The sequence below is a fragment of the Urocitellus parryii genome, chromosome 1 (assembly GCF_045843805.1).
Source record: "Urocitellus parryii isolate mUroPar1 chromosome 1, mUroPar1.hap1, whole genome shotgun sequence".
In the NCBI taxonomy this organism is placed as follows: domain Eukaryota; kingdom Metazoa; phylum Chordata; class Mammalia; order Rodentia; family Sciuridae; genus Urocitellus; species Urocitellus parryii.
This window is the reverse complement of record NC_135531.1, coordinates 130,813,783-130,825,896: the sequence shown is the minus strand read 5'-3', so window position 1 is coordinate 130,825,896 and position 12,114 is coordinate 130,813,783. Positions and strand designations below refer to the sequence as shown.

At 44.3% G+C, this 12,114-nt stretch overlaps 1 protein-coding gene across 1 annotated transcript; it reads left to right on the top strand.

Annotated features, from left to right (window-relative positions):
• Positions 1-882: 882 nt before the first annotated feature.
• Positions 883-1,610, top strand: LOC144254171 (sperm annulus positionning complex subunit Chibby3-like). Its single transcript, XM_077797164.1, has one exon. The coding sequence runs from the start codon at positions 1,197-1,199 to the stop codon at positions 1,608-1,610; it is 414 nt and encodes a 137-aa protein (XP_077653290.1). The 5' UTR covers positions 883-1,196.
• The last annotated feature ends 10,504 nt before the right edge of the window (positions 1,611-12,114 follow it).

Sequence of the window (12,114 nt, the reverse complement as noted above, 5' to 3'; positions counted from 1 at the left end):
CTTTTTTACATAATAGAATCAGCACTTACTGGAGAAAAAGAGCCAGGTAGAATGGGACTTATCTGTTTTGTTATCTGAACTTTAGATTCCTTGAGGAAGTAGCCTGCTTAGTACAAAAGTCACTTCTAGTGTGCACCAGCCATTACCTTGAAACCAGAGCATAGATCTAGGCAAAGGCATTTGTCCCAGGATGTCACTGAGCATACTGTATTGTGATCTATGTGGATATCTCTTTCTGGCTGGACCAGGAGTTTATTAAAAGCAGGCACAGTCTGTGCTAGTATCCCCTGCCCAGACCAAGGGTTGGCACATAGCAGGCGCCAGTTCAAGGTTGAATGACAAGGGCAGTAATGGTGTTGGTTTTGTCAGACATCCCATCAGATACTTTGCAGAATCCAAATCCTGGCTTTGTAATCCTTTAGCAGGTCCCTCTTACCTAGAGTAAGCAAATTGCTAAGCCTGCCTGTAGACACCTCAAGTGCCCTGGTTCAGCTTCTTCTGCTGGTGCCAGAATCAATCCTACCCCAACCTCTTCCACACATTTGCAGCATGAAAGTCTTGCCCCTCTCTTCACTTTTTCTAGAAGCTCTCCATCTATTCATACCCATTCCTCCTGGAAAAGTTCTGTTCCTCCATTAAGTACCTACTGGTCTCGCTATCATTCCTTCCTCTTCCACTCATGACCTCTTCCAGATGCAACTCAGAGAACAGGGCCCTAGACCTTCATGTACATGTCTATACCCAGGGCCTGACACCCAAGAGTGGTCTTTGGGGGAAGTGGTTTCTGTGAGCCTGTGCGTAGTGCGATTGTACAAGGATGAACTCTTCAGTGACCCGCAACTGGTTAGCCCAAAAAGCAAGCCATAAGCTAATCCAAGTTCATCAGCTTCGCGGTTTGCAAGCCTGTACCAACCAGGCGGTTCACCCAGGTATTTGTACCCAACAGTGCCCCCGGCTCGCCTTCATCATTCAGGACACCAGGGCTCCGGAGGCAAGGAGACAGCACCGGTTGCCACTACCCTGCGGCCACCTGTGCGCTCAGGCGAGAGGCCTGCCCACCCCTCACTCTGGCTGCCTTCGAGTGCCTGGCTAGGAGCCATACCAGCAGCTTTTGGGAGCTGCTGCGGCAATTCTGGGCCGATCATTTCTCGCGGCGCTTCTCACCACGGCGGCCGCCGCTGCGCCACATCTCCTCCATGTCCACCTTCTATCTGTTGGACCACCGGACGCGCCAGGCTGAGCTGGGCCTCAGCTACGGTGAGCCGCGCACACGCCTCAACAACCAGGCCTTCGTGTTCCGCAGCGGCCAGTGGAGAGCGGAGAGCCAGCAGCCGCGGTCACGGCCGCCGAAGTCCTCGCCAACCATCTCAGGCTGGAAACCACAGGTACAGCCAGTCAAAACCCAGATGCTGTTGGAGGAGAACAACTACCTGAAGCTGCAGCAAGAACTACTCATGGACATGCTGACTGAGACCACGGCGCGCATGCACCTGCTGGAAAAGCTCAACCCCGAGAACAGTCAGGCGCGCGCCTGGCAGAGGAAGATGCGCAAGCGTGAAGCCGCCGCCGGCGTGCTCGGGATCGAACCGCGCGCTTCGGAGTCGCGATGATGCAATAAAGCTCCGAGCCGCGCACGCGCGCCTGGCCCCTCGCCTTTTTTTTTTTTTTTTTTTTTTTAAAGAGAGAGTGAGAGAGGAGAGAGAGAGGAGAGAGAGAGAATTTTTTTTAATATTTATTTTTTAGTTCTCGGCGGACACAACATCTTTGTTGGTATGTGGTGCTGAGGATCGAACCGGGGCCGCACGCATTCCAGGCGAGCGCGCTACCGCTTGAGCCACATCCCCAGCCCCGGCCCCTCGCCTTTAACCCGGGCTGGATCTGTGGAACCGCTGGGCTAGGGGTGGTCTCAGGGGCCGACACTCTGTGCTAGGTGTGAACTAATGACGTTGACCTAAGCAATCCTCCTAGGGAGCTTGAGATAGGACAGCAAGGAAGAATCTGTGTGTGCGACCCTCCAGATCCTGGAGTGGGAGCCTGGTTTGCTGCAAGCAGTTCGGGGTGGGGTGGGGCAAATGGCAGGTAATGGCATTCTAGGTCACCAAAGAACGGGGGTGGGGGGGGCGAAGTCCGAAAGGCAAAGGAATCGCGGCGCTCTGGGAATGCAGGGTGCCGTGTGATGATGCCCAGGGTAAAGAGGTGGGTAGGGTTGAGGGTTAGAGACTTTTCACTTTGACCCTAGAGATACAGGAGAGATACAGGCTGGGAATCTAGGTAAGTACCTTATCCCTGAGAGAAGCTTTGGCCCTTCCTATTCCCACCTGCCTGTTTGGCCTTTTGGAGAATCGTACCTCCAAAATAGGCCTTTTTCTTCTTTCCTAGAATAAGGAGGCTTTTTCAACCCGCACTTTGAAAAACAAAATGCATTTGTTGCCAACATTTCAGAATTTGAAATTTCAGATTTCTGGCCCAGCACAGTGTTGCATACTTCTAATTCCAACTACTAGGTAGGCCAAGGCAGGAGAATTACAAGTTTGAGGCCAGCCTCAACAATTTAGCAAGACCCTAGCAACTTGGTGAGACACTGTCTCAAAATAAAAAGCAAAAAATGGCTGGGAATGTAGCTCAGTGATAAAGTGCCCTTGGGTTCAATCCCCAGTACCAAAATTAAATAAATAAAAGTAAGTTTTAAAAAAAGTAAAACCGAGCTCGGTGGCATAGGACTGTAATTCCAGTTCCTGGGGAGGTTGAAGCAGGAGGATGGCAAGTCAGAGTTCAGCCTCTGCAATTTAGCATGACCCTATCTCAAGACAAAAACTAAAAGTGCTGGGGATGTAGCTCAATGGCAATATGTCCCTGTGTTCAATCTCTAGTACCTAAAATAGAAAGAAATAAAAGGTAAATATAGGAAAGCAAATGAGGAGGGAATCAGAACTATGTACTAGAAAAAAATCAAGTACAAAAAGATCAGTAATGGAGAAAATATACTAGGAGAAGGAAGGCAAACGCAAAGGACCATATATGGTATGATTCCATTTATATAAATATCCTGAATAGGTATATCCATGAAGACAGAAAGCCATTTCGTGGTTACCAAGGGGTGGGAAAAGGGAGTTACTAATTAATGGGATTTCCTTTTGGGGTGATGAATAATGCTTTGGAAGTACAATGGTAATGATTGCACAACATGTGACTATACTAAAAGCCAGTGAATTGTATACTTTAAAATGGTGAATTTTATCACAATAAAAAAAAATCAGTGGCACAGGTCTGTAATCCCAGAGGCTAAGGCAGGAGTATTACAAGTTCAAGGCCAGTATTCAGCAACTTAGTGAGAACCCTGTCTCAAAATAAAAAATAGAAAAGGTCTGGAGATGTGGCTCAATATGGTTAAGCATCCCTGGGTTCAATCCCAGGTACCAATGTTGCAGGAATCAGACTGGTCAAGAAGCGGCAAACGGCACTTGGCGAGTGGGAGAAGTCAAATTTTATTTTTATACTGGCAGGCCCAGAGATCAAACTCCAAATTCTGAGCCCCCATCCCCAGTTTCTCACAACCTTTATAGGCAATCTGGTGCCATAAAATTTCTAGTTTACATGATAGAAGGCCCTGCAGGGGGTTTCTAGTGGGAAGCCTGTTTATAGAAGCAGAAAGTGATTAATTAGGGCAAAAACTGGCTCTTTTCACAGGCCTCTGATAAATCTCTAGCCTTTTGTGCCCAAAGCCTGAATAGGGGCGTTTACACTTCAAAGCGAGTAGTTAGATTCCTAGAGGTAGTTATTTACAATCCAAAAGGTAGAGGCCTATGGTTAATTAGGTTTCCTGAAGAAGGGCTGACAGAAAGGGGAAGAGAACTCACCCTTTTCCTGGGCACTAGTTTTTCATGATAGTGGTTTTATAATTTCATTTTACAACCAGGCCTGATTTTACCATCCATTACACCAAAAAAAAAAAAAAAAAAAAAAAGGAAGGTGCTAGCATAAAAACATATGGCACGGTTAAAGAGCAAAAATATAACTAGGTTATGATTGCTGTATGTATATAGGTGACTCTATGACCAGTGTGATTCTGCAATCTGTACAATTAGAAAAATAAGAAATTATATCCCAATGATTCAAGTGTATGAATTGCCAAGATCATTGTAATATCATGAATAGCTAATAAAAATAAATAAATTTAAAAAATATGACTAGGCATAAATATCTACAGATTGCTTTGGCTAACAGTCCTAGGATAGAGAAAATTATCCTGCCACACTGGCAGGGAGCCCCCCACAGCCCTGCAGCAGTGCCCAGTTCAAGGAGGGGCAATCAAGAGGATGATGGCAAGATATTTTGAGATATCTTTGTTCTTTCTGTTCTGGAATTTCACTCCCTGGCCCTACCCGCTGTCTGTAGCAGCCAAGTTCATTGCTCCAGGGAAGGGAAGTGCCAGAGAAGAAAGGAGAAACAAAGGACTTGGCTTACATCTCCTACAGCCTAGAACCCTCTGGGCACAGAGCTTTGCAAAAGTTATATTTGGGTGTGAGGTAGGAGATCAAAAAGCCTGTGGGTTTGTCCACAGTGAGAGGAAAGATGAAAGAAAACAAGTGTAGACACCCGGTTGAGTCTGCCATCTTGTGTGTGTGTGTGTGTGTGTGTGGGGGGGGGTTATCCTTTCTTAATCCCACTTTCTCTTCCAGCTACTGCCTCATTTCTTTGCTCCCTTTTATAACTAAACTCCAAAAAATTGCTTGGATTCACTGTCCCCAATTTCTCCCCCTCAACTTCGGATTTCTCACTTCCTACTTTCTCCCCAACCTACTTTTGTCAGGGATGCTGTAGACCTCCTTGCAATTATTAAGTCCTTTGGCCAGTTTTCTGGCCTCATCTTACCGCATCAGCAGCATTTCATACTGTGATGGCAAAACCAGACATGGTTGTGAAATGAAATGATAAAAACGTTATGGTAAGAGGGGGCTGGGGTTGTGGCTCCATGGTAGAGCCCTTGCCCAGCAAGTGTGAGGCCCTGGGTTCTATCCTCAGCATCATCTAAAAATAAATAAAAGTAAAGAAAAACGTTATAAGAAAACAAGGCCTGGGGAAAAGGTCAGTTCCCCTCTCTTTGCCTTTCTCCAGGAAGCCTAATTAACCACAGGTCCTTATCTTTTGGATTGTAAATAACTGCCCCAGCAGTCTAAATACTCCGTCTTGAAATGTAACAGCAGGTCCTTCCTTACCTTTTGGATTGTAAATAACTGCCCCACCATTCTGAATACTCCCTCTTGAAATGTAACAGACGTCTGTGAAAAGAGCCATTACTTATCTGTTTCTGTTAGCATGCCTTATGTTAGAGACCCTGCACAAAGAAAAAAAGCTCCAATGATAGAACAAGTCTGAGGTGATGCCAAAGAACCTATAAATGTTGTGAAAAACTGTGGATCAGAGCTCAGAATTTGGAGTTTTGTTTTCCTCTGAGCTGCCTGGTGTAAAATAAAGTTTGGAGTTCCCCTCCTCTCTGAGTGCTGTTTGCTGCTTCTTGATCAGTTTGTTTCCCCCAACAATACAGTTAACCACCCCTCCTCATCCTCAAAAAACTTTTTTTTTTTTCAGGAATGTGCTTGAATACCAACTCTTCAATGAAGTGTTCCCCAATGACTTGATGAAAGTATGCCTTCTTCCCAAACCCTAACCAATTTATCTCCCTTTCCTGCTAAATGCTTTGTAGCATCTATTACCTTTTCTGTTTTGAAGTACCGGGGATTGAACCTGGTGACACTCTACCACTGAGCCACATTCTCCCCTTTTAAAAATATTAATATATATATTTAATATGGTGCTGGGAATTAGATCCCAGGGCCTTATGCATTCGAGGCAAGCACTCTACCAACTGAGCTATATCCTCAGCTCTTCCTAGCCCTTTTTATATTTTATTTAGAGACAGAGTCTCGCTGAGTTGCTTAGGGCCTCATTAAGTTGCTGAGGCTGGCTTTGAACTCAGGATTTTCCTGCCTCAGCCTCCTAAGTTGCTGGGTTGAAGGCATGTGCCACTGTGCCTGCCCCTCCCCACACCCAGCCCTTTTTATTTTTTATGTTAAGATAGTGTCTTGCAGGGCTGGGGATGTGGCTCAAGCCGTAGCGCACTCGCCTGGCATGCGTGCGGCCCGGGTTCGGTCCTCAGCACCACATACCAACAAAGATGTTGTGTCCGCCGAGAACTAAAAAAATTAATATTAAAAAATAATAAAAAAAAGATAGTGTCTTGCTAAAATTACAGACTGGCCTCAAATTTGCAATCCTCCTGCCTCAATTTCCTGAGTCCCTAAGATTACAAGCGCATGCCAACATGTCCAATCACCTATCATCATTTGACAGGCTACATATTTTATGTATTTTTCAGTCTCTTCCAACTGAAATAAGCTCCAGAGGGCTTTTCATTCTATTTTCTTCCTGCATTTCAGCCCTTTCATATGATTTTTTCAAGGGAAAGAATATGGGTCTCAGACAGGTGGGTGCCTCCTTTGTCCAGTGTTTTGAAAAGTAGTCTTTTCTCAAGTGTGGGGGGGTGTTGCAGGGATCTAAAAACATAATGATCAAAGTTTCTATGCTGATTAAAGTGACTTTGCTGGGGGCTGGGGATGTGGCTCAAGCGGTAGCGCGCTCACCTGGCATGCGGGCGGCCTGGGTTCGATCCTCCAGCACCACATACAAACAAAGATGTTGTGTCCGCCAATAACTAATAAATAAATAAATATTTAAAAAAGTGACTTTGCTGGCTTTTGTTGTTGTCAGCATTTCTGGCAAGTATCCTTCCAGATGTGACCTTCTCCTGTAACTTGGGACTAGTGCTGGGAAGGGAGGCTTGTGCACGCCTAGCTAACTTTATTGTGAAATTAATTATAAAAAGATCAGGCAGAAGCAAAGAGAAAATTCTGATGACTGGGTCTGGATGGTGGGGGGAGGCTTATATGTTCTTTTTAGTGCTTTGTGGGGTGACCTTCAACCAGTAGGGGACAGAAGCCAAAAAAATACTTTATTGAATTTTCATCCTAACCTGTGTCACTCTTTTCATTTTCACCGGTTTCCTGGAATCTAACAAGCTGCACCCAAATTCTAGGCTCAAACTTTGCTTTTGGGAGAACTCAAACTAAGGCACTTGTGTAAGTAGCACTAAAAGGCAATGCAAGGGGCTGGGAATGTGGCTCAAGCGGTAGCGCGCTCGCCTGGCATGCGTGCGGCCCGGGTTCGATCCTCAGCACCACATACCAACAAAGATGTTGTGTCCGCCGAGAACTAAAAAAAAATAAATATTAAAAGTTCTTTCTCTCTCTCTCCTCTCTCACTCTCTCTTAAAAAAAAAAAAAAAGGCAATGCAAGGGATAAGAATCCAGAATTGGATACTTAATATTCCAAAGGCAATAAAGAAGGGCCTGAGGCATAGCTCAGGGCTGGAGGTCTTGCCACAGCATGTGGGAGGCCCTGGGTTCAGTCCCAGATCTCAGAAAAATAAAACAGGGACTAGAAAACTCATAAGATCTATGCCTAGTACTGTCCCATGTGGGACAGGATGAGCACAGAAACCTGGTAACCACCAAAAGAGAAAGGAATCTCATCTGGGTCTGGTGGCTCACACCTGTAATCCCAACAACTAGGAGAGGCTGAGACAGGAGGATCACAAATTCAAGACCAGCCTCAGAATTTAGCAAGACTCTGACTCAAAATAAAAAATTAAAAAAGGGGTTGGGGGCTCTGGAGTTGTGGTTCAGTGGTAGAGTGCTTGCCTAGCATGTGTGAGGCATTGGGTTCAATTCTCAGTACATATATAAATAAATAAAAATAAAGGTGCATTGACAACTAAAAGTTGGGGGGGGGCGAATTGGAGATGTACCTCAGTAGTAGAGCACCCCCTTAGGTTCAGTTGAGATAAACAGCACACTCCTTGCTATCTATATACTATGCAAGAGCACACTAGAACTTCTTGCTTCTAACTGCAACTTAGTACCCATTGCCCACCCTTTCCCCATCCCTCCTCCCCACCCTCCCCAGCCTTTGGTAATCACCATGTTACTCTCAACTTCTAGAGATCAATTTTTTTAGATTTCACATTTGAATGAGATCATGCAGTGCTTGTCTTTTTGTGCCTGGCTCATTCCACTTAATGATTACCAGTTTGATTGGTATTGTTGCAAATGACAGAACTTCATTATTTTTATGGCTGAATATTATTCCATTGTGTATACATACCACCATTTATTTATCCATTAATCTGTAGTGGAAATCAGAGTTGCTTGTATACCTTTTCACTGTTATAATACTGACATGAACATGAGTATACAAATATCTCTTCAAGATTCCACTCCTAAAAGGTTGAATCTGTATACAGAAGTGCAATTGTTGGATTACATGGTAATTCTATGTTAAAATGTTTGAAGAACCTCCAGACTCTTTTCTGTGGTGACCGAACCATTGCACATCCCTAACAATGTCCAAGGGTTCCAATTTCTCCACATCCTCACAAGTGCTTATTATTTTCTGTTTATTAGTAATAGCCATCTGAATGGGTGTGAGGTGGTATCTCACTGTGGTTGTGTTTTTTAAATATATATATTAGTTGTGGATGGACACAATCTCTTTATTTTCTTTCTTTATTTTTCATATGGTGCTGAGGATCAAACCCAGTGCCTCACTCATGCAAGGCAAGTGCTCTACCACTGAGCTACAACCCCAGCCTCTGTGGCTATGTTTTTCCTGCCTTTTTAAAATATTTTTTTAGTTGTCAATGGACCTTTATTTTTTTATATGCAGTGTCAAAAACTGAACCCAGTGCCTCACACATGCTAGGCAGGTGCTCTACCACTGAGTCCCTGTTTTTTCTGTCTTTTGCTAATAGAATCAATACTGCAATGAAAGCCTTGTACACAAAGTAGGATACTCAAAATTGCTCTTAATAATAGAAATGCAAAATTAAAATACACTATTAGTTCTCACCTGTCAATTAGCAAACACCCAAGAGTTTGCAAAATTCTCCAATAGCAAGCATGTGGGGAGCAGGCACTCACACAAATTGCTGGGGGAAATACAAAACAGTAGATGACTGTGTGAGGAGATCTGATAACAGATAGCAAAATTACAAGTACTTTTCCTTTTTTTTTTTTTTTTTGGTACTGGGGATTGAACCCAGGTGTACTTAACCACTGAGCCCATCCCCAGCCCTTTTTTATTTTTTATTTTGAGACAGGGTCTCAATAAGTTGCTTAGGGTCTGCCTAAGCTGCTGAAGCTAGCTTTGAATTTGAGATCCTCCTGCCTCAGCTTCCTGAGCCGCTGGGGTTACAGGTGTGTACACTGTGCCCAGCTACTTTTACCTTTTGACAGAGCAATTCTACTTCCCAGAACATATCCCAAGCACACATCAATTTCCCCCTATTATCAATGGTCCTGAAATGAAGAGTTTAGTAGTACTCGTGGGTGGTTTCCATTAGGGTCCCTTCCTACAGGTGGGATTCTGAGGTCATTATGTCGGTCCCCTACTGTGCTGTTCTTTAGACCCTTTCTCTTTCTCCAACACTCTTCCCTAACTTGTGACTGTCCCTCCCAACACTGGTTCATTCTGCTCATTTGGTAGGTACTTGTAGAGATTCTCTTCATTGAAAAACTATTGTAGGTGGAAAGGTGGTGCACGCCTATAATCCCAGAGGCTCAGAGGTTGAGACAGGATGATCACAAATTCAAAGCCAGTCTCAGCAACTTAGCCAGGCCTAAGCAACTTAGTGAGAACCTGTCTCAAAATAAAAAATAAAAAGGGCTGGGGATGTGGCTCAGTGGTAAAGCACCCCTGGGTTCAATCCCTGGTATAAAACAAACAAAAAAACTATTGTAAGTTGAAAATGCATGTATTACATCTAACCTACATAGCTTAGCCTAGCCTACCTTAGATGTGCTCAGAACACTTGCATTACCCTATTAGGAAACTCATCTAACACAAAGTCTGTTTTATAATGAAGTGTAGAATATCTCCTGTAATTTACTAAATACAGCACTAAAAGTGAAAAATACAATTTTGTATGTGTACATACTGTAGAGTACTAGTTATTTTCTCTCATGATAGTGTGGCTGACTGCAGCTCACTTCCACTGAGCCGCATCAAGAGAGTATTGTACTGGACAAGTGTGGTAGTACATGCCTATAATCCCAGTGACTTGGGAGGCTGAGGCAGGAGGATTGCAAATTTAAAGACAACCTAAGCAATTTAGCAAGACTCTGTCTCGAAGTAAAAAAATAAAAAGGTCTGGGGATGGGGCTGGGGATGTGGCTCAAGTGGTAGCGCACTCGCCTGGCATGCGTTCGCCCCGAGTTCGATCCTCAGCACCACATACAAACAAAGATGTTGTGTCCGCCGAAAACTAAAAAATAAATATTAAAATTCTCTCTCTCTCTAAAAAAAAAAAAAAAGGTCTGGGGATGTAGCTCATTAGTTAAAGAGCTCCTGGGTTCATTCACTGGCACCAAAAAAGTAAATAAATAAATAAAAGAGAGTATCATACTGCATCAATTCAAATTTTGAAGTACAGATTCCATTGAATACATGTAGTTTTTGAACTGTTGTAAAGTTGAAAAGTTGTAAGTTGAAGTGGCTAGGGTGTTGCTCAGTAGTAGAACACATATTTAGCATGTGCAAGGCCCTGGATTTGATCCCCAGCACAACATGAGAAAATAAAAAGAAAAATCGTAAGTCAGACCATCATAGGTTGAGGACTATCTATACTCCAGCCTTTATTTGATAACCAGTCTGTGTAGGCTTCAGTCAGCTTTGCACAGGTGCAACTTGATAGATTCTCCCCTCAGACCTATGAAGGGGGATCAGTAGTCAGTGAATAAATTCCTCCCCTCTTGCTAAGGGAGGATGGTTCTGAGACACATTATATATATTGCCCCCAAATGACCTTGGGACTGATCAGTCATTGCTGAAAAGAGACTACCTTGGTAAGATGGAGTTGTGTTCCTTCCTTCTTCTTCTCCTCGTCCTTTCCAGTGTCCTTCATTCCTGGAATCTCCTAAATCTGCACAGGCTCTACTTTCAGCAAAAGCCAGGACAAGTCAGATACAGAACACACAGAAGGTGTCCTTGATGCTTCCATGAAACGTCACAGAGGGAACCAGTGATAGTATTTTTCAATCACTTTCAATGCACAAACAAGGAAAGAACTTCTCTGAGGCTAATCATCTTTGCAGGCCCAGCCTTCTCCAGCGTTTGGGCGGAGGACGGAGATCACGCGCCCCCTGCTGGTCACACAGATCTCCAGCCACTCTACTTTTGTGCTCCTTTGGGCAAGAAAGCCTTGATGCTGTCTGGAGTGGTAGAAGCTGCGGCTGGATTCCATTATGGTTTGGAGTCCACTTCTGCTCTGCCCGGTCGCTGGACCTCTGACTGTGTACTCTCTGAGCCTCTTTCTTGGAAATTTTGGATTGCTGGGAAGCACCATGAGACACAGATGGTGAAGCACCTAGTAAAGCAGTCAGGCCCTGAAATAGTGACACCAGTTTGCATGACTGAACTGGCTACCCTTTCTCTTCTCTCCAACACCCTTCCCTAACTTGTAACTGTCCCTCTGAGCACTGGCTCATTCTGCTCAGTTGGTAGGCACGCCTACCCTACTCCCTCTCTCACATCATTGCCTTTGGGCCTGCTGTAGGCTTTCCTTTATCTTTCATACTTGCCCAGGGTCAAAGGAAAGTCTTACATTACTCAGACTCATTTGACTCAGTAAAAATTCAACTCTATTTTTTTTTTTCTTTTTGTGATGCTGGGGATTGAACACAGGGTCTTGTGCCTGCGAGGCAAGCACTCTACCAACCGAGCTATATCCCCAGTCCATAGTAAAAATTCAACTCTAAAATAATTATCTGTCAATTCCAGGATGAAAAGACTAGGTCTAGTCAGTTGACAGACACCTCTGAATGGAACCCAGGATGGGAAGGGTATGGAAAATGAGAAAGGCAAAGGTTTTGATGTAGTTTGGTTATCACTGACAAGGCCAGATTCTCAGGAGGCAATGCCATCATCTCCCGGCTAATTGATTGGGTGAATATTGACTAAGGTAAGCAGTTCAAAGGCTAAATGAAGCTTAGCTGGACAGCC